A 23,726-nucleotide genomic window follows, 5' to 3' on the forward strand; every position below is an offset into this window, starting at 1 on the left:
CATGGTCTTTCATTCCCCATTACCTGATGCAGCACCAAGGCTTGACGTTGTTCCCCTCACACAGTTTCTTCCACTTCAGTTCCATCCACTTCTATCTATGTCCATTCACACTAACCCAAGACATCCTGACAATATCCCCTACCTGGACTACCACAATGGTCTTTAAAAGAACCCAGTCTACTCTCCCTTTCTAGTGTAACCACAAAGAACTTGCAAAATATAATCACCATACTCCCTTATTTAAAATATTTTGATGGCTTCCCATTGCTCCTGAGATAATGACAGAAATTTTAATGCCATTCTTTTCAGCCTCATGTTCCACCATACTTCCCTCGCACACTGCACTGCTCTTTGTTTCTTAGAACCTTATGTTCTTTTTCTCCACAGATTTTGGTATATGCTATGCTCCTCCTCCACACCCTCTGTATGTGGTTAGGGCTTCCACTTCCTCTTTATCTCAGGTGAATTATGATTTCCTCTAAGAGGCATCCTTGAATTCCAAGATGGTTCCTGACCTTTATAATCAGACCAATTCCTTCCAGAATAGTACTATGTATTACAGACTTTGAAACCCTAATTAGTTTTAATTTCTCTCTCATTTTTTGGTATGATTGATTAGTTTGTTTCCTCATAAGACAATAGGCTCCACAGGGTCTTGTATCATACCTGTTCTTAGTCACTGGCATAGCCATAGCATCTAGCATGTGTGTAAATGGATAAGAAACACCTGCTGAATGAAAAAAGCAATACACACCTGCATTTTTAATATCATTTATAAGATCTGAAAATGCTGCCTGAGGACAAAATCAATATCATGAGAACTCTAAAGTTTTGTGAGTCAGTGTTGTTTAGGGATTAAAATCATGAGCTGTGAGGATAGACAAACCAAAATCAAATTCTATTCCACCATGCGGTGACCATGTGACCTCAGTTTCATCATCTAATTGAGCATAAAAACACTAACCTCCCAGAGTTTATACATGTTAGGTAGAAGTCACCTTAATTGTTGCTGTCCTATAATTCTTACACAATTTAAGGTATGTGATTAAAAGTTAATGGAGAGAAAATTCCTTAATATTATAACACAGTCAAATTCCTATAGCAAAAAGAGATGTAAGGCGCTATCAAAGGTAACTAAATAATGGGAATAATTCATTGGAAACTAAAGGACTTGTGGGTTTAATTTTATATGTAACAATAGTTTTTATAAGAAAAGAAAGGAGAAAAAAACTGATTTTGCATATCAAGTTTAATGACTTAAGCTTAACGACTCTATCAACAGCAACCAAGGGACAGATAATAAGAAATAACCACATCTAGTTCCTAGTGCAGCCCCTGGTGTTGCTGGTGGCAGAAAATTCTGGTGGCAGGAATTTCTAATCAAGTTATTAAAAAGAAACCTCCTTATTTCAAAAAAGTTTGTAATTAAAACATTACAACTGTAAAGTGTGACCCATGAGGTAGTGACTGGCATTAAAATGTCAAAGGCCAGTATTAGCCTATTTATATTATTCAAGAAATTAATTTCACAGTAAGTGAAAATAATACATACAAATCCACTGCAAATAAGGATTATATCCATCCACTGTGGCAAAGTGAGTCTGTGTGCACAGCTGCTTAAAGCTTACACCTTCCAGGTGGCAGCCTGGACTCCCGGGGAGGGTGCAGAACAGTCCAGGGGGGCAAATGATTCTTAGCATTTTATTCTGATCATTCCTCTGACTATCCTCCTATTATCACATTTCATTTAATAAACCAATGCATTCATAAGCAACAAGAAATAGTTCAGATATTCTACCACTCAAATGACATTCATTCAACATGTATTTAATAAGTAGCTGCTGTCAGCTGGGCTCTGTTCTGAGCCCTGAGGTTAAGGTGCGCTCTGATACACTCTACCACCTCTCCCTGAAAACTCCCACTGAAATTCCTGAAAACTACTACTGTGCACTCTGGAACTCATGAACAGCCATTAACAAAATGTCACACAGATTTTCTACCTTTTCTCTGAATGTTCTCTCTCCTACTTTAACCATATACACCCATGAATATGTGTGAAACCTTGTCATAATTGGTAACCGCAATCTCTTCATAATCTTATTCCTGACCAATACCACCTAACTTTAAAATTAATCTGCACAAGTACCCAGATTCTAACAAGTGTTTAAGGCTATGAAGACCTTCCACCCATTGATCCTGTCACATTTGCATGTTCCATAACCTTCTCAAGTCCTGCTGTCCCTGCCCAATGACTTCCACAGTCAATCATCACAAATCACTTTCCTATATGTACTTTAACTTTCTTAGCCTGTTGCTCTCTTTGTCTTTCTCTCTTAACAAAACATATTTACAAATCGCAGTTAAATCCAACTCTACCTATCATGTGTCTCTGCAACCAAAAATATGCCTGGAGAAAAACACACAACCCGTCCCATTTGTGTTATATCAAATCTGTGACCACTAACCTAAACTAGACCCTTACCACTGCCTGCAATATTCCACATTTCCCTGACTCATTTTCCCATTCTCTGATAAAACTATTTTATGACTCCTTCCTTTTCTTCAAATCTCCAACATTTTATTCCCCAGCCTCATTCTCTACAAGGATATCTTCATACATCACTGAGAAATAATCAGAAGTTTTCCAAAAGTTCCATCACATCTTCCTATGTTCATTAGCAGTGCCCAGGAATTCTGCCTCCCCTCTTCTAACAATGAAGGGATGGGCAGACTGCCCAAGACCAACCCTTCAAGTCCCCACCAGATCCCAACCCCTTTCTCCTACTCAGTATCTTTGAACAATTTTCCCCATACTCCAGCCTCTTCAACTCCTCTGTCTTCAAAATTATAGTTATCAACATACAAACATGCTGTTACCTTTTCAATCTTCATCTCACTTTTTACATCAACATTGTATTACTGTTTCCCTTTTTGGAAAAAAATTTGAAAGGATTGTCTGTGATGGCTGTCTCCAATCCCTCTCCTCATCTTTCTCTTGAATCAATTTACATTTAAGCTTTTGCCCCTTCTTCCACCCAAACTGTCCTTTATCAAGGTCATTAATGACCTCCAAGTTGCAAAATCCAATAATCAATTCTCATGCCTTACTGACTCTTCAGTAGCACTGACATTGCCTCCTTGATACCTTCAGGATACCACACTCCTGTCTGTCACCACCTCAATGGCTAGTCCTCTGCTGTATCCTTTGCTGGTTATTTCTCAATTTCCCAATATCACCTGTTCTTTTCTGTCTCCCTCCCTTGATGATCTCCAGTCTTGAGACTTTAAATGCCTTTACCACCTAGATGATAAAGAGTCTCAAATCTGTATCTGCAGTCCAAATTGCAGATACATGCTCACTTGTATAACTAATAAGCTCTCAAATTTGACATGTTCCAACACAACTCTTAATCTTTCCTGACCAATTTTTTCTTCATAGTCTTCCCTACCTCAATTACTTGGCAACTCCATCCTATTTCCAGACCAGAAATTCTGGCTCTTCCTTGATTATTCTTCTCCCACCCCACACCTAATCTGTCAGTAATTCTTGTCAGCTGTGCCTTCAATGTATATCCAGAATTGAACACCATCATGTGACCCTCACTACTACCACCATGATCCAACAATCACCTCTTACCTGAACATAGTAGTCCTAATGGGTTTCACATACGTGTTTTTGCTCACCTACTGTCTATTTTCCACACAGTGCCTAGAGTGACTTTGGAAAAATTAAGCTAAATCATATCACTCCTAGTCCTTTCAATAGTTTCTCTTCTCACTAAGAATAAAATTCAAAGTCTTTCCTATGAGCTATAAGGTCCTACACAATTTAGCAAGCCATTGTGTCTCTGAACGATGATGTTCTAGTCACATGACCTCCTGGCTAGCCCCGGAGGAACCAGGCATCTTTTCACCTCTGGACTTTGCACTTGTTGCTCTCCTTGCCTAGAATTCCTTTCTAGATACTTATGAGTCAATCCCTGACCTTCTACACATTTTCCTCTATTGCTCCCCTCTCAGGAAAGACCTCCCTTGGCCACGTGTCATTTACTTCCCCTGCTTTATTTTTCTCCTTAGCCTTTATCACTACTTATATATTTACCTAGCTATCTTGTCTCTCTCCCCTCAAGTTCAGTGAGGCCAGGACTTCTGCTGTTTTTCACTGCTATATCTCAAAGACTAAAATATAGTGCCTGGAACATAGTTGGAATACAACTGCTACACAGTTGGTGCTTAGTAAATAATACCTTTTTTCTTCTCTCTCTCTTCCTGTTGAGTCACTACTAAGAAGATTTGAAAGCATATCTGCAACAATGCAATGTTGCCACTCAATACCTATCATTCACTTATTACATGTGACAAAAATAATCTGCTACAAGATATGTTCTTCCCTCAGATATAAATATTTACCTTAGTAAAATCATTCTTTGAAGTTTCTGAACAATCCTGAGAGGACATTCTTCTCTTCTGCTCTGGGGCTGGAGGCTTCACTTTAGATGGGGACACTAAAACAGCTCCACCTGGAAAAATGCAGAAGACAGGTTTCAATTAAACTACCTTAATACTTAGAAAAAGTACTAGAACAAGAACTGCGCAGTGCTCGCCTATTACCAACAGCTGGAGTAGTAAGATCATGATGAGTCCTCTGGATTCCACCGAGTTCTCTCAGTTTTGGAGTAGGAAGCCTGCCTCCATTTCCTGAGGATACAGAAGAAGAACGCGACCTACAAATTGGAACAATCTATTAGGAAGCATTTCCTTTGGAAAATATGATTAAAAAATAGTTTTCAGCATTATGCAACAATAAAATACAAACATAAGAGAAGGTCATTTTGTTTCTGAAAAAAATAACAAGTCCATATGCAGTTAAGAGGGACTGAATACTACAAAAGGGTGGGGGAAATCACTGCAAGTCAACAACAACACAGCTGAGAACTCAGGACCCAGGCCCCACATTAGCTGCAATACCCACGAAGGAACAAGGGCTTTGGACTAGAGACAAAAGCATCACTACCAGTGGTGTAGAACCAATCCCCAAAACAATTTTCAAGTAAAACAATAGGCAGTAGCTGGCTTCAGAAGTCCTTTTAAAAAAATTCTATAAAACATTATCCTTTCTTTTTTCATACAACCATCTGATATTAGTTAACATGCATTTTTTACCTAAAACATAAAAAAGTCATTCTTCCAGACACATTTGCAAATATGACAAATAAAAACTCCAGGACACAGATAAAATAATCCTACTTTTTCCACAAGTAGCTCAGAGTTTTAAGTGTTCATTACCAATTCGTGGTGACTCAAATATCTGAGTGAATCAAATTATAAACAATATAGCAGTGACTACTTGGTAACATTAAAGTATTTAAATCTGCTCTTTATTAGTCACAAGTTTAAATGTGTAAACCACTATACTTAGTAACAAAACAAATACATATTAGTCATGTATGATAATACTCTATACACTGAGAAATTTAAAACTCTCACCCTTCTTTTATCTTGTCTGCCTTAGATGCCTCGTGCACGTCCATCTTCTCTGGCTCTCCCATGTACACCTGCTTGTCTCCTCCCCTTTCCTCTTCCTGCTCTTCCTCCCCATTGGGCTCTTTCTGTATGTCTTCACCAGCATTCTCTGCATCCCAAGCCAGCCGCCTTCTAACAGGCATGGTGGGAGAACCTGACATGCCCACTTCCTCTGTGGTATTTTTCTGGGGCTGTTCTTCCAAGATGTCTTTTTTTTCTTCTGTAGCAGCGCATTTGTGCAAAGTCTTATGACTTGTAGGATCTCTGCATAACAAAATAAGTTTTATTTTAAATTTGAGTAGCTTGAGATTTCCAGTTTATACTAATTACAGTGAGATCATCATTTTCTTCTACTGTTTACAACTGTATGCTTTACACAAATACTGCCTTGTCCAGGTATTGAACAAAAATTCTAATTGAGTTCATTTCATAGTATAATAAATGAAAGTTACCATCTCAAGTTTCTATTAAAATATTCCAAAATATTCTCTTCCCTTACTCCTACCTTCACGCAAAATAACTGCACCTCTGGTGGCAAAAGTCATATTTAGCCCCAAAACTGGAATTTACTTGCATACACTAGGACCCCCATGGTATTACTTGTTCAGTTATTAACTTAGTGTTATGCACAAATTCAAGTATACTTGGAACCAAATACACTGATTCAAATTTCATACTTTAGATTCATCTTTTTGATATATTATTAAAGACTAGATTTTATGATAAACTTTTAAATCAGATGTAGTATAATTAGAATTTACAGATTAATATGATGTTCATGATTATATTGATATACTATAATAACTAAAAGCTATTTTATTTACTATAAATCAATATGTAATTTCTCTTCCAAATAATTAAATCATGTTCACTTTAAAACCTAAAACAGCAGAGAATTTTTCCATAAAATCAGGGGCCAAGCTCCATATTAGTCACAAAATCCATTAAAGAATGATAATGGATATGTACTAATAGCTTATATTGTCTCAGTTTTTCTGTTGTTGTCTTTTTTTTATAATTTCTAAAGTCCTTTATATCTGCCATATAAATCATTCTAATTTTGCTACTGTGACAAAGAACATTATAAAATCCAGCCTTCCAGAATTACATTATGTATTATTTATATGCAAATACTTAAATCGCATGTATGCAAAAAATTATATGTATAATTATATATACATATATATGTATCTTTATTTTACACAGAAATAATATTAAAATAATGAAATAAGTGGTGACATATTTTCATTTGACCAAAAGACAAATTTTGAGTAGGCATGTCATCTTTCTATATCACTCCATGAGTCACATCAACTACAACATACTTTCTCACCATCCACAAAGAAATCTCACCCTGCAAGATCTAAGGCTCTGATGTTGCTACTAATGGTTCCCTCCGAGCTTGTGGTTGACGAGACATCCCAACAGCAGTTTTTATCAGACAGAATCTGATTCAGATGGTCCCGAGAAAAATGTGTTCCCTGAACTCGTTTCCTATAAAACTCAGCCTTTTCTCGGAGTTCTTTAACCTATGCAGGAGATTCAGATAATATCCATTATTGTAAATGCTCCTTTATAAATATCACAAAGTAGCAAAACACTGCACAAATACAGCCAGGGACCAAGGAGAAAAGAAGGTGAAAATAGACACATACAGTCATCAGACTATGTGCACTAAGCAAAATTAAAACAATCAAGCTAAAGCATGATGCAGGTATTTATTTCAGACTAGAAGGCAGGGAGAAATTTGTAGGAACTAAGAAAAATATTGACAACTACTTTTTATTACAACTTAAATTAGACAAGGATTTGATGCATTATTACAGTTTTAAAAAACTCAAAAGCAACCAACCTCTGCATACCACATGGCATTTAGAGAACCCTAGGGGAGGAATACAGAAACATACTTAATGACAGGTTAGTGCCTTAACTGAATATTAATGAAATGATGAATAATAATGAAATATTGCAATCATTATTCCTCCTTATAAATACATACTAAACTTATCAAACAGTATTTCTTAACCTTTTTAGTAATGATTAATTCAGTAACCATGGTATCTTAATATTACCTTGAAAACCAATCACATTCTTGCATGGCTGGGATACTGTTGGTGACAGGTAAACTGATGCCTATTCCTATCTCCCTACCTCTGAAAAAGTACTTACATGCCAGAAACTCCCATTCTGGATTTATTACCAGCTTTATATACACCTGCTACTACTATAGAAGACCCTTGCCGGGCGTGGTGGCGTGCGCCTGTAGTCCCAGCTACTCGGGAGGCTGAGGTGGGAGGATCGCTTGAGTCCAAGAGTTCTGGGCTGTAGTGCGCTGCCGATCGGGTGTCCGCACTAAGTTCGGCATCACTACGGTGACCTCCCGGGAGCGGGGAGCCACCAGGTTGCCTAAGGAGGGGTGAACCGGCCCAGGTCGAAAGACCCTACTGAAAGAGTTGTGAATTTCCCTCTCCAAATCCCTCAAATTCCCTTAAAATCAGAAATCTCAACTTTAAAAAAATATATATACTAAATACATAATTAAAAGAAATTCCACCACATCATGTATACCACCACAAGAATGGAATGAATAAGTAATACTCCATGTATGGATAATATATCCAAATACACTCCACTGTCATGTATACCTAAAAAGAACTAATTAAAAAAATAAATTCCAACAAATAATAATTATAATATATTCAACAATATGACAAGATATAAAAAGAATATTCTGATAGCTATGGGATAATTTGAATTCCTTAATGTGCAAATAACATTTTCATATGAAAAAAAGCCTTATACCCATTTGAAATCCTTTTATTTTATACATTATACTGCCACCTACTGGCTTCACTAAATACAACTGCAAATGTAAAAAAAAATACATAAATCAAAGCTTTACCCTTAAAATTCTGCTTAAAAATCTTTATTCTTGAAAAAATTCTAACATTTTCTATCATAAAAGTAGACCATTAGCATTAAAAGGATATCATGATATTGTTACAGAATTGTTTTTGTTTCACTTAGAGGCAAAAAAAAAAAAAAGGAAATAATGAAACTTGGCAATGCAAAAGCCATTGAAGGAACATCCTCAGTTCCTTAACAAGACACTCTTTTGAAAGCAAAGGGATTTAAAGTGTTACTTTTTAAGGAAATAGACAAAGCAAAAAACAGCACCTTATAAGAAAGGTGAATATAGAGTAAAGGGCATAAGAAACCACATGATCCCTACAAAGTCCTAATACTCTGAGCTAAACGTGAAAAAAATCCTAAAGGATATTTTGAAATATTGTTTTCTTCCCTGCCCCTGAAAAAAATCCAAGTATGCTTGTTTTTCATTTCTTTCAACTGCTATACTCGACAGAAAATGTCTAGTAGTGGGTTTTGTATTTAAATGGTAGAACTAAAACACATGGGTTGTCTGTTGAATGTTCAACCAGTGTATTCTGAATGCACAGGAACCTTCTTATAAAGTGCCTTGACATACTCCTGATTGTATGTCTAGGAAGTGCCCACATTCCATGTTTCATGCCACTATATTACCCACATGAAATTCATATGCTTTAGCATCACTTCCCTCCCTCTGTGTTCTCAAAGTCCTCTTCCACTAACCTATGAACTCCTTGAGGTGAGTGGGAATGCAGCAGGTAAGCACCGACTCCATAACCTTTTCTGAATATGGACAAAGAAGTAGACCTGAGCTGCAGAGCTACCTAACAGTCAGAGATAAGCAAGAAACTCCCTGGTACTCAATGAGTTTCTAGTCCAATTAAGAAGGCCAACCTGTACTTAAACATTCTAATACTGGCACAGTCTATGTCACAATAAACCAGTGAGCTATAAACTTAAGAAGAGGTTCAAAAGGGGATCCAATCAGTACATCCTGTGTGTTAGGCAGAGTGTGAAGGAGCAGTAAAGGAGGCTGCATTCTTTCCATGTGGGAGCACCTTATTGCTTGTTCAATGAGAAAATGGATGAAGATCCAGTTTTGATACCAATTATATTTAAAAAGGAAGGAGAGAAGATACTTCATAGAAATTCTGTAAAATTTTAGTTTTCAATTTTTACTGACATTTAAAACTTGATGCATTAAATTTTCTTTATTAGCAATCTTTTTGAATAATCTTGATGCTAATGCTGTTTTCACAAATGCAGGCCTTCGAACTTCCAGAATTCTAAAACTAAGATGAGAAGTTAAGAGGCTGACATCTCCCAAAGTAAAGATTAAAAAAATGAATAGTGTAGATTAAGAACACCCCTACAACCACAACTAGAGCCACTAAAAAGGAGAGATATAAGTCATTTCCAACCCAAAACAATATACGTAAACCTTTCTCAGTTAAGTAAGGCCATCAGATTAAGATATAAATGCTACAGTAGGATTTTTCATTATTCCATTACATTTTCCAAACTAAGAATTAAACTTTATCCAAATCAAGAATTAAAAATCATTTGAAGTTTATATGCAGAAAAATCAAATGGCTCAGCTGAGGCAGAAGGATTGCAAATTTTCAAAGCCGACCACAGAAACTTAACGAGGCCCTGAGCAACTTAGCAAGACCCTGTCTCAAAATTTAAAAAAGTAAAAATAAAATAAATCATGCCCCCAAAAAGAGGAGTCACTTTATACCTAGTCCTTACGTCTGTTGAATCTTAAGATGACTATTGAACGTGAGACTTTATCTTGAAACAAAGTTCTATGGGTCCTATTCTAATGTGTCTTTCCATTACCTCAACCAATGCTTTGGAGGACTGAAAGATTACCTAACAATCAAGCAAAAAAATAAATTTAACACAATTCAGCAATTTTTCTGAGAACAGGGATCTAACAATTGCAACTTTTGGTTGTTATTTAAAACAATCTTGTAAGTAAGCACTTTATAAAACAATTGTACAAGTGGTTATATTAGAGAGATGACAGACAAAACCACCAGACAAAGGCAACCACTTAGTGAACAGGTACTGAGAACTTAGGATAAAATACCCAGTGACTTGACTATAAATAGATTCCAAAAGTACCATGTTTCAACAATATAGAAGAAAATGAAGATTGATATCTGGACTAGAAAACTGTATCATGACTCAAAAAGTGACAATATTTTCATGATAAAATTCACTGATGTCAAAATTCAAAGAGTATGAATATATACCTTCATTAAATTTTAGGAGCAGGGAAGTGACAGAATACCTTATATTTAGGTACCTCATTATCAGTCACATACTGTAAATGTCTTTGGGCAAGGAGGGGAGGGATCCAAGATCTAAATAAAGTATGGCCCTTCTTAAATGTCTATGACTTGGTTAACAAAAACTTACTAATAACGCTGACACTGACTTCTTAGAGTAAATTTTTAATTATTTTCAAATTCCAATTTACTTTTTAAAATTATTTTTCTCAAAAGAACTTAAGGCAAACTATACTTCTAATTTGGATATTTACAAATACCAGTAGCAATTAATAAATTAAGCAATTGATTACAAGATATCACAATAGGAAACCTTGAAAAAAACATCTTAAATTAACAAAAAGTCTCTTCCATTGGGGAAATATCAGGAATTTCCTCTTATCATGACTTCAACATAACAATTTTCTCAGTCCATTAAATGTTTATATATGAGGCCTAAACACCAATTCACCTTAGTGTAAAGATGTCTCAAGAGACTAGGAAATAATCTTTTCAAAACAAGAGTTTCTCACCATCTCCCCCTAGTAAAGTGCCAAAGCATGACAGGTCAGCAGACAACCCTATTTAGTGGCCACCTCAGTGACCCTACTATGTTCTGTCTGTGTCCTTGGCTTTTCCCCTGGCCCTATCGCAGAGCACAGTTCCTTGCCAAGATCTGGAACACTCATAAGCAGCTCAAGAGTTTAGCTGAAGCATTACAATAAGTGAAATAAGCCAAATTCTCAAAGTCAAGGTTTGCTCATTACTCAAGCTAGAGCAAAAAAAAAGGAAGGGGGCCAGGCAGGGAGGGAGGTGGGAGGGGATCTCATGAAAACAGAGAAGAGACCAATAAAGTAGAGGAAGGGGACCAGTGGGAGGGAGGACAGGAGAGAGAAGAGAGGTACTGAGAACAAAACTGACCAAATTGCATTGCTATAATGTATACATGTATAAATAGGTAAAAACAAATCCCATTATTTTGTGTAATTAGAGTGCACCAATAAAAGAAGATAATAAAAAATTAAACAATAAAAATAAATGTAGTTGACTTCTTTCTACCATCAGGGCTGCTTTTGATGCTCAACTTTTTAACTTGATTTCACTAAGGTGAATAGATGAATGTTGCCCCAGATAAAATCTGGGACAGCTGGAGATTTGTCTCTTACTCTGCCTATACTAACTCTGAGCCATGCTCAGGCAGAAAGCACCAAGAGCAACCACAGTAGAAGGAACCAAGTAACCTCCTAGAACTATTCAAAGCCCAGAAGCAGCCAAGAAATGTGTCTGGGAGTTGCTAGCTTAAAGAGCCAGAAGCTCAAAGTGCCAGCACCTTCACTAGGGGCAAGCAACCTATGGCAATGGTTTTAAGTACCAAGCTAAGTAAGAGATTCATTCCCCATACAAATTATCCCTCTCTTTAGAATGATGGGAGAAGAATGTTTACTAATATCTTTAATTAAGTTTATGCACACAGAAATGGAAGAAAAAGAACTTTCAAGATATGGTTTTAAAGATGCCGATTAAATGATAATTAAAAATGCTCCATTGCTTATCCTTTGCCTATAAGAAACTCTAGTGAAGTAACAATTCTCAGCTCTAGTGAATGATTACCCTTTCCTCAGATCTATCTTTAGATCCCCAAAGTTTCTCTCCTATATCAGGGTACCCAACACTAGAACTTAACTTCTAAGAACTCAGGCTGCACCTTCCTTTTGCCTAGAGATAGTAATGATACACACTGACTGGAGGTTTGACTGTCATAAAAGAATCAAATCTATGATGCTACAATTCTGTAAATTGAGTTTATTAACACAATCAAGTGGTTTACTGTGAAACAAAAGTTTTTAACTTTAAACACTTTAATAATAAATACTAATCTCTAAGAAGACTTTGGTATAAAAATAGTATACACATTGATAAATCATATTCTAATGCGTCTGGCTTGCAGCTCCTGATACTTTTAGTGCTATTACATGCATGTACCTTTAGGCTGTAGTCTCGGTTACTAAATAAAACTCATTATGAAATTAAACTGGCATACAAATTGAAAACAAAGGGGAAATAGCACACACTCACCTGATCTGGCACATTTTCCTTCACCTGTGTCCAAGCTCCACCTTTATATAAATATTGAGCTGGGCTCAGAAATTTTGCTCTATATTCAGAATTCACCTTCCTAACAGAGAGGAAATGAAGTAAATATTTTGCTATGTTGACCACCTAAATACCATGTTAGTTTTCTAAAATACACACCCAAGCCTCTGATGTCTCCAAGGAGTAAGCTTCTTTTTAGGCTGGTTTGAGTCCTTTGAGGCCATCTCTGCTTCTAATTTTAAAGGGTCATCTGTTTTATTACACTAAAATGGAAATAATTTAAGCTTTTATGCTTCAAATATATTATACATTAAAGTAAAAACAGATGTTATAAAGTTAGACATGGACATTATATTCCATTTGTTTTTAGAAGTAAGCTTTAACTACTAAAGATAACAGAAATCACAACAAATCAATAAATAAGTTTTGAAACCAGTAAATCTTGTTAGTTTTTGAGAAATATAACTCAGGATATAGTTTTTTTTTATTTTCTAACAAAGAATTTAGAGACTTCACTAGGGAAGATTAACAAATACACATTTAAATAATTGAACTTAATGTTACTACATATTGAACGGTGATCTTAGATTTTCCTTTGACATTCTAAATTTACATTTAATTGTTGTAGTAATTAAGTATAAAGTTCTGATGAATAAGTTACCACAATGCTTTACTGAGTACCTTAACATTTTTCCCCAAGAATGTCAGTTAAAGGAAACCCAAATACATACACACACACACACACACACACACACACAATTTACTTTCAGTCACATACTTGTTATTTTTAGAAGCCATAAAGTATCAAGTTATCAACATTACAGGGGACTCAAAAATAACATTTATATTTCATTTTCCTGTCATTTATGATTTTAGCTCTGATGCTGTTACTTAAAACGGGTACAATTTTCACACACTGAAGCAACTATTATATTGTATATAAGTTGTATGAATTATACCAGTTATAATTTGGCATGCTAAGGTTTTGGTTTAAAATACATATGTATGTGTTTGTATTTAACTTCTATTACTTAATTTAAAATATGTGTTTCTATCATTCTTATTACACCTGCAGCGTACATTACTGTAAGGTCAACAATCATTTGCTATCAGATACAGACTTAAGTGCTGTATTGCTAAGTGCTCATCATACTGCATTATTTTTAATTACTTATATATGTCTCCCTCTAGCCTAAGAGCTGCTTGGTGTTTATCATCCCTGTAATCTCAGCACTGACCCAGTGCCTGGCTCCAAGTAAGTACTTGATGAACATCTGGCATATGATGAACAAACAAAAGAATAAATGCACTAGTAAAGGAAGGAAGGAAGGAAGGAAGAATTGCATCTCATGTGATAGTGAAATAAAACGTAGTCTAAAATCATGGGGATTTGTTTGTTTGTAGGTAGAGTTGATGAATACCTTCTTTTCAGGAGATACAGTTTCAAGATTTCCGTTTCCTTTTGGATCGCTTCTTAGTTTTGGTTCTTTCACTGGAGATAAACCCTTGAAATTTCTTTTGTATTCAGTTTCATGGACAAATGGATTACCTTTGAATTGTGGACAAACTGGCTTTTATTGTGGAAAACCTTAAAACAAAAATTAGTTTAGTTTAGTTTTTTGCCAATTAATAAAGAACTCAGATCTTTAGTTGCTTTTTAAAAAAATCATATATAAGTTGAATTATAGGATACAAAAAAGCAAATTATATATGAGTGTTTGTAATTTCACTTCATATGTCTAATCAATATCCAAAAGTCAAATTTTCTATACTCATTACTATATTTTGAATAATAGTAACTGCAATCAAAATAATGCTTAAGCCAAAATAAGTAATAAGCCACACTTATGTTTCATCTATTCTCCCCAGCTACCTACACCCAACCTCCCATCCGTTTGGTAATGGAATAAGTAAAATAGAAATATTTGAATAATATAAATAAACATTAATTGTATTAAGGCAATTAGGCTGTCAGCTCTACAGGTTTTGTTCCCTCCTTGACAAATTTTCTTTCTTCCTGTAACAAGGTAAAATTCTTAATATTTTGAATACCTGATGTGTTTGATCTAGTTTTTCCTTCATTTCCTTATTTTTACTTTTTTCATTAAGGTAAGAATAAAGTTCAGGTAATTACATTAAATGTTTCTTTTTATCCTTAATGTTTTACCATATGGTTTCCATCTTATGGTATATAACCACTGATTGCAAGGAAGTCAAATGGAAAAGATAGGCAGTTCAAGTAAGGTCTCCAATATTGTTGCTTTAAAATACTGAACGGAACACCTTCATGCAGATCTAATCCAAACAGTACACCTTTTTAAATACAATATAACCTCAAGGACTTTCCAGTCAAAAGCTGTTCTGACTCCTTTATATATTAATATAAGACATCCTTTCAGAGGATAGGTGTCTGATAAAATAGAACTGAATAGTTCTATTACAGGTTCCTCATCAAGTAATGAAAGTTTGTCATAGAGCTTCTTCAAGTCATAGACCCTGAAACTGATATGCTTTTAAACTTACAAAGCACATTTGCTTCCAAAAGAAGTCTTTAAAACCGCACTAATGAAAGTAATAAGATTACTAGTAAAGATATTGTTAGTGATTTATTTCATATTGTACTTTTAATACTATAAAAAAAAACAGTTCTACACAATGCTTTCACTGACATGTAAAATTTGTCAATATGGTTCTGATTTGAATCAGCTTTAGCTTATGGGTTAAATACTCCATGAAAACTGAACAATCACAATTTTCAGGTAATAAAGTAATTTTTTTAGGTACTTATAATCCAAGAATATCTGTGAACAAGCAAAAGAAGTACTGAATCTATTTACAGGTTAATATGTTCCTAAAATGTTTTAGGTTTCAATAACAGATAAGCCCAAAGCTGCCACAATTTATGCAATTACTGGTGTTATTATCTCGTGTAAGATGAATGACATCATTGTCCTGCAGAACCTAACTATCCTCTTAATCTTTAAAGGTATATAAAGTATACGAGTACATGTTGAAGTATAGGAGAAAATGAGTGTGACAGGGTATGAAGGAGTATGTATGTTTATAAAGAAAAACACAAAGACCAGGAAATAGAAAAGACTAAGTGTCAAGGGTCCTGGAGACATTAAAGGTAGAGATATTTCCTACGTAGTATGGTTAAGAAAATAAACCAGGGTTCAGAGCCTAAGAAATATCTAGAAGATTATAGTAATAAAACAGCAGAATATCTAAAATTGTACCAAAGTATAATGAAATCTAGTATCACATTTTGAATTTTATAAACTGGAAGTAATTATTATTGTTCATCTGGTAAAAAGACAAAATTACATTTCTTGTGTTACTTCAATGTATTTTATATTTATTAAAATATATATCCAAACTAGTTATGTCTTTCTTAAAAGACAGAAAAATGCAAAAATAGTAGTCAACTAAGCACAACATTTTAGAATAAAACCCATTTAATGAAATTTTTTAATAAAAAAATCTTTTAGCATGCAAAAACTTACCAGTTCCCCAAGTTTTCATTACCCTGTCTCATATTTAGTGTATGTGATGGATCTGGCAACAATGATCATCAGTAGCCTAGGACAGTAATATTACTGCTATAAATCATAAGTAATAAGAGGATTTTAGTAAAACTCTCATTCTCAGTTTTCTAGAACCTGCCTCCAGGCCTACTTAAGTACCAAAATTCTTTTAGCTTTTAGTTCTGTATAATTCTACATCACTACATCAAATGATGATACTTAGAAATGTATTACATCCTTTAAACTACCTGATTGGCTGCGAACACTGGAGCAGTTTCTTTAGAGGTCTTCCAAACAAACTGCCTTTGATATTCAGAATTTCTCAAGGCATTATGTGAAGGAACAACTGTCAATCCAGCTTTCTTACGTAGAAGTCTATCCAACTGTTAGAAAAAAACAAAAACCACTCAAAGCCATTAAAAATTTCTAGTCAAACTTTCTTTTAATTGTGCTTAAAAACACATAACAAGAAATCTACCTCTTAACAAATTTTTAGGGCAACTTCACAGTATCACTAACTCTATGCATATTATTGCACAGCAAGCTTTTTTAAACATTTAAATTACCTTATTTAAACTGTTAAACTATTTCAAATTCCATTCTTAATACTTTCTTAATACTGTCAAGGGACTGTTATGCACCCCAGAAAAAGGTACCATCTCTCAGTCCCTTCCTTCCAATCACTCATAATTAAATCTATTACTAGACAAACAAACCAAAAAACTACAGTACCTTGCCTAATCCACATATTGCTTATATAGACACCCCCTTCCCCTGCCCACCAGACTCACACATCACCTTCCTTGATTCCCTTGTACCCCTAGCTTTCTCAACAAGCCATAGATTCTTCTCCAGCGCTCTGAAGTCACCTCTGCAGGGTTCCAGTCAGTGGTGGACATGAAACAGGGAAGAAGCCATGGATTGGAGGCAATGAGATCCCCACAAAGGAGCCCCTGAGCCTCTGCTTATGTGCTCACAGGGACCAGTGGCAGGCCAGCTGTGACAAAAGAGAGCAGAACTGCAAGATCTTTGACAGCCAGCCAGAACTCTCCTTCCTTTTGCATTTGGTCAATTGAGATTCTGTTTGTTTTCTTGCTGGTACACAATAAGAAACTGAAATGGGAATGGGTAGAAGTCAGCTCAGCACCTCTGCCAGAAGTAATGGCCTACTCCCTTTCTGTCTCAACTTGATCTCTCCCTTGGGATTCAGATACTGATTTTGATGACTAAAATCCAGAGGCAGGCTGTCCACCCAATGAAGGCATATCTTAGTAAAACCAACACAAAAATTGAGTATTAAGAATAGAACCACTCACGATAACTGAAGTCAACAGCTTCCTTATCAACTACACCACAGACGTGAAACAGGAACATTACTGAAATGATAATGAAACCAATAAAGAATTCTAGGCCTTCGAAAAGAAGTACAGTGACTATGCCTACCCCATTATCTACATTTTCAGAAAGAAGCTTGGTAGAATGTTCCAGTTCCACATTCTCATTAACAGGTACATGGTTCATTATTACATCCTCGTTCTTTTCCACAGTACATGAAGCCCCTTCAGCTCTGGAGTCTGCAGAATGAGATCTTGTTCTCTTGGGGACCCTGGAGCCCTCTAGTGAGAGAACTCTTTCTTGGTTGATATCATTTTGTTTCACCTCTTGTGATATTGGTGTTTCTGGGGCTTTGGGTCCTGGTGATCCAACCACATCATTCTTTGAGATAGCTCCATTCCACTCCAGAGATTCTGAAATCTGTGTGTCATGGTAAGGAACTCTTCTTTTTGAAATAAAACTGGGCTCTCTGGTGATTCCTAAAAAACACAGCATACAAAAATAGCTACCAAACCACAAAGTTACAAAGAAAACTGTAATAACACCTATGAAAGGAGAAACAGAATTTAAAATTTCAGTTGAAGATATATATACATACACCCACAAACACAGTTTCCTGTGTTTTCAGGATAAAAAGCTAAGTACATTTTCAACATAAAATATTTAATTTTTCTTCAATCACCCTATCCCCATTTTGCAAGTATTAAAAGCTTAACCATAACCATAAATTAAAAATCGGGGTCACAATGCTCAGGTTATCTTTACACAAGTCACTAGAATTACAAGGTGAATAGACGGCAAGCCAGGGAGGACACGTTGCCTCAGTCTCTAATTACTTTCCTGTTCTACTTAACAGAACAATGGGCCCTGGTCTGTCAAATTTGGAACTCTGCACAAAGCTTCTCTTATGCAGAGCAGACCAAGATGAGAAGGGATGAGATGTCATTATGCTGGATCTTGGTTCTACTTTTGCCTTGATTTCCTGAGAATCAGAAATAATGAATCCTTTCAACAAGAGTTAAGATACGACTTCTCTATACTTCTGTCTGGCAAGCAAATGTCCAGAAACTTCATGGTCTACTGAGGTAAGAGGAGCTCTGCAAAGGACAATACTGAGACACTGGCCCCGTTTGGGGTCATTCTTTAAAGAGAAAGAAGACTGCTGCAGAGTGAGGAGGAGTGTGAGGGCCAGAAATGGTAGAAAAGGGAAGGCAGACAGAAAATTGGTGATAAGATAAAACCAAGAGCTGCGTCACCACTATCACGGATGTGTTGGCCATCAAACCCAGAGCTCCCATCTTCACAGGCTTCCCTAGACCTGTGGTCTTCAAATGGGTAAGGTTAAGACTTCCCAGGGGAGTAAACAGAAAAGAACATCTTCCAGATCCCTAACTCCATTTGTGCTCTTGCTTTACACTGATCTATCTGCCAAGAGCTGCGTCTGCCATCTGCAGTTCCATCCCCACCACCCCCCTTTGATAATCACCCTATTCCCACTTTACAAAAGAGGCATGCCTCTCAACCCACCTGATATTTACTATGGTGCATCACCCCAAGGTATAAGAAAATCTCAAGGGTGGGGAGACAAACAATGGGACAATTCAAGAAAGCACAATTCCTAAGGGAGAACAGCTGACAGGAGAGTAAAGACAGACTTGAAATAACAAAGGAATGGCACCTTATTAAATACACTTTCACATCTTTTCCATCCACCTATCTTAGAATCAAAATTCAGGTACATGAGAGGGATGTCATGTGAAATGCACATATGCATATTAATTTTGAACTAAGAGATAGATTTTTTTCTCATAAAAATAACTAATTTGGTTGGTCAGCTTGCCAGTGAGAAATGACTTTGACAATTATATGATTAACATCTTCCATAAATTGAATGAACTAAGTTGGCAGCTCTGATATTTTTAACAAAATATACATAAAGCATCTATCCAATATCTAATATGCCAGAAAGTACATTCTTATAAACTACTTATAAAAACATAAATAAAAATAATATCAATTTTAAAATGTATAAGGGGTGGATATCAAGATTGTCTAAATTCTTTTAGGAACTATGAAAGCAAAAAAGTTTGAAGAACACTGCCTTGGACTCCTGTTTTAATACAAAGTCAGGATTTGGGTAGGTACACCAAAGGCAAAGGGAAGATGCTCAAGAAGTCTGCCCCTTGTCTCCCAGCAAATCCCCAAGGTGATAAACACACTATGTTAAGAGAATGTACAGTTAGTCCTCGGTAAAACTACTATGGTTCCTTGCTAACCTCCCACCTCCACTTCTGAGCATCCTGAAGTTCTGGTTTCACCCTTTGCCCTTACTTAAAATTCCCATTGACATTCCTCCCCTAGACCATTCCTTCCTTCTAAACATACCCTGCTCAAAAGTGGCTTTGTTCCCATGATCGCTTTTCATCTCTGTCCCCTCAAATGTAGTTGATCTAAGTTAAAATGTTATGGAGGTAACTATCTGGGTAACAACTGTTCAGTTCTTCATATCCCTCTGGGCCTTCAGTGGGATAGCTACACTTTAAGATTTATTTTGCATTCTAAATCTAATGGAGCCTTGAAAATATGGAATTCCTAGTCACTTGAAAAGAGAAGATTATGAGCAGAAGGGTATTCCCAAAACCCTGCCGGAGGAGCAAGGGACACCTGCGTCTCTAAAGTCATGTTTGGGCTGAGTATCCTAACACTTCAGAAGAATCCTAAGAGCCACACATTAGAGCCCACTCTCCCTTTGTTCCCCAAACCTAATCCTAGAAACACTCTTCCTATTTCAGTAACTTCCCAGGCTTTGTACTCTGCCCATAAGTCTTTCCTTTTCCTGGCTTCAAACATCTAACATTTAAGGAACTTACATACCACATGTTGGTCATTCTCACATGTCACCCATGAGGCACCAGCACTGATCTGTGCACATATACACATGCCCTAAAAAGTAAACATCTCATTTAATACCTCCCAGGAATCCTGTGCCATGGGCTGAGTCTCACTTGGCAAAACAGGCTCAATTTACCCAGATCATACAACTACTGTGGATTTAAATTCAGGTTTATTCATTCATTCAAAAAATCAGTTTTAATAAGTAGTAGAGTGCTTCAAGGCCCTGAGTCAGGTATTGAGAAGAAACAAGAAGACAGAGCCCTGCTCTCAGAGATATTATACTCTAGTGAGGGAGAAATTAAACAAGCAGATACAGTAAAGTCGGTCTGTCTCTTTTCTGTTATGGCTGGGAGACCTTGCCCAGGGCTCAGAATTCCCAGGACATGGGGATGCAGCACGTGTAATAAGAATGTGACCTCTGAGTTCACGGGCTCTGAACAAAACAGATTAATTAGAAATCATGGCTCTGCCATTTACTATGAACTGGGGAAAGACACAATCTATCTGAGCTTCCATTCCTCAAGACTTTGGGAGTCCTCTTTCCCAGGATTATCCCCTCTCTCGGCTTTCTGTTTCCAGCTCAAATGTCACCTCCTTAGAAAAGTCTTTTCCACCTATCAAATCTAAAGTGTATTCCCTCCAATCCACCTCTCCCCATGTTATCTATCCCACATTCCTACTATTTCATATATAACCTGAAATTTCTGTTTATTTCTTGAATTACTTATTATCTCTACAATTAAGGAATTTTGGTTCAGGGATATAACCCTAGATACTGGGATACTTGGAGTCATAGTAAACCTTCAATAAATATTTGTTAACTAAATGAATGAGTCAGTCAGACCATCTGGAGTTTGAAGAAATCATTGTGTAAAATGAGCCCAAGGTTTACTAAAGTTATAATGACTATTAGTTTGTTCCACTTACCTAGTTGATCTGATCTAAGTCCAGCCCACGGGTGCTTTCTCCCCACCGAGGCATTACAGGAATCTGACAAATATGACTTTTTCCACAGAAAGTTTCTCTGGTATTCACTTAGTCCCTGTAATGCAAAGTACAATTTGAGTATAGTGCAGTTAATGAAAGTTGTTTTAAGGCAGGCATCAATAAAAATTATTTCCAAAACACGGAGGAGTTGAAAGACTCAAGACTGATAATTAAACACAGACAAGCTCCTTAATAATAGTTAATGTTCACCCAGACTTGTGCTAAGGAGTTCTTGTGTTATATCCTTTAATCCTCACAACTTGAGGCAGGTACTAGTGGGAATCAGAGAGATTCCCCTTTGGCTGGTTCCCTGATTCCAAATTGTCAGCGCATCTGATAACCTGTGACAACCTAACTCCTCATCACTACCAAGTTCCCACCGAGTACACAATATTATGTATCATGCCTAGTGCCTTTTTATATGTTAGTAAAATCAACCAAAGAAAGACACACTTCCTCCCATTTTGGATACAAGCCCTTGAAAGAACTAATCAGGGTTTGTGGAACACTGTGGTCACCTACTATGTTGAAGAGTGATAGCTCCTGAACAGCTACCTGAAACTTAATAAATCCTAAAACAAATGCACAACTATGAAAACAGTGTACTGCCCAAACTCTCTTTTACTAATTACCCATTTCTCAAGCCTTTATAAGATTCATACACTTTACAGTTTTAAAGGGAAGGGGAAATAAACTGTTAAATGGGTCCCAAGTGTCCCAAACTGAAGTCGCTTTTCGTTCCCATTATAAGGTGTCTTCCTCCTGTCTCTGCTCCTCTGAATTCCCCAGAATGAATCTGCCTTAATATCACCTAACATCCCCACACACGGTAACTGGGAAGTGTGTGAGAGCCACGAGGGAGCCAGGTAAGAGGAGTGAGCATCCACTAGGGCCACAGCGGGCAGGCTGGGGGCTGGCAACCTTTGCGGGGCCGAGATGCGCAGCGCAGGAAACCAGCGCGGCGGCCGCGCCCCGCACCCGTCCGGTCGCGGCTCCCACCAGCCGCCCTCAGGCTCGGAGACCCCGGCCTCACCTTGAAGCGCACTGGCATGTCGGCGGGCGTTGGAGCCCCTCCACTCCGACAGTTAACGAGACAAAAAGCCCCGGGGGGCGGGGCGACAACAGTCGGTTCCCTAGCAAATGCCTCGGCCTGGCGTCCCCGACTACGCGCCGGCGCACTCCGCGCCTCCCTCCTGAGACCTGTCGCTCTGCCTTTCCCCGCCCATTTTGAAGCCTTAAAACCAATAAAACTTCGCAGAGGCCCTCGCCGTCTTTACGATTTGACCAATCAGTGCCCGGAAGGGAGCCGCCCACCTCCCTTGCCAAATCCAGAGGGCGAATAGAGATGGCGGGCGGAAGGCCGGCCAATGAGGCTCTCAGGATGGGAATGAGCGGAGCCTCGCGGGCGCTTCATTCTAGGAGGGCTCTCGGGTCCTGGATTCCGCTTTGCGCAACAATAGGGGGCGTGCTGGTGGGGTTCGGGTGTAGCTGGTTTCGCTGGGCCCTGGATCTTGACATCATAAAACCTGAAATTGTTTGTTTCGTTCCAAAATCCATGACGAAGCCAGCTGTTTAATGAAACAATGTTTTCAGAAAAGATTTTGGGGGCTATACAGCTAAAAATTATCTACATTACACTGTTGTCACATCAAAAAGTGTTGGGTCAAAAAATAGCTAAAACTTAGGCAGGTTAGAATAAATTTTATTGAAATTCAAAAGGTAAATCGATGTCTTCCTCCAATCTCTGCCTGCCTCCAAAGCTAAATGAACATACAGTTCTTAGCTTTAAAAATCTTTATTATTAAAGATGTTTGTCTCAACTTCCAAACCTTTGGCCTTGTTTCTCCCCTTATCTTTTTTAAAAAATAAAATCCCATTTGATTTTAAGACTCTTATGGCCATCATCATCAATATATATTTCTTGACAGAACATTGTGCTGACTCTGAGAATTGGGAAAGAGAGAAATTGCCCAGTTTAATGATGTATACTTGGGAAGGATGTGCATATATTCATTCAATAGTAGTATAATGTGTCATGTGGTGGGTTTCTAAATAAGAGGTGTAAATGAAAGGGGTAACTGAAGTTGTAAGCAGGGAGTCAGTCATCCCTGAGGGCAGAAATGATCAGAAAAGTCTCAGGAGGAAATATTCAGACTCAGTCTTGAAGACTAGAAGGCCTGCAATAAGTAGAGAGAGAAAT

At 37.0% G+C, this 23,726-nt stretch overlaps 1 protein-coding gene across 1 annotated transcript in view; it reads right to left on the minus strand.

The window, feature by feature from the left end:
• The window catches only part of Mdm1 (Mdm1 nuclear protein), a 32,781-nt gene extending 10,092 nt beyond the window's left edge, over positions 1-22,689 (minus strand). The window contains 13 exon segments of the mRNA XM_047551455.1: positions 4,411-4,520; positions 4,612-4,724; positions 5,488-5,787; positions 6,877-7,052; positions 7,376-7,405; positions 12,765-12,864; positions 12,942-13,045; positions 14,204-14,346; positions 14,349-14,370; positions 16,558-16,692; positions 17,753-18,123; positions 21,467-21,581; positions 22,560-22,689. Coding sequence (XP_047407411.1) covers positions 4,411-4,520; positions 4,612-4,724; positions 5,488-5,787; positions 6,877-7,052; positions 7,376-7,405; positions 12,765-12,864; positions 12,942-13,045; positions 14,204-14,346; positions 14,349-14,370; positions 16,558-16,692; positions 17,753-18,123; positions 21,467-21,581; positions 22,560-22,577 — 1,737 coding nt within the window. The 5' untranslated portion in view covers positions 22,578-22,689.
• Positions 22,690-23,726: the final 1,037 nt, after the last annotated feature.

This window comes from Sciurus carolinensis, chromosome 4 (genome assembly GCF_902686445.1).
Source record: "Sciurus carolinensis chromosome 4, mSciCar1.2, whole genome shotgun sequence".
NCBI classification, from domain to species: Eukaryota; Metazoa; Chordata; class Mammalia; order Rodentia; family Sciuridae; genus Sciurus; species Sciurus carolinensis.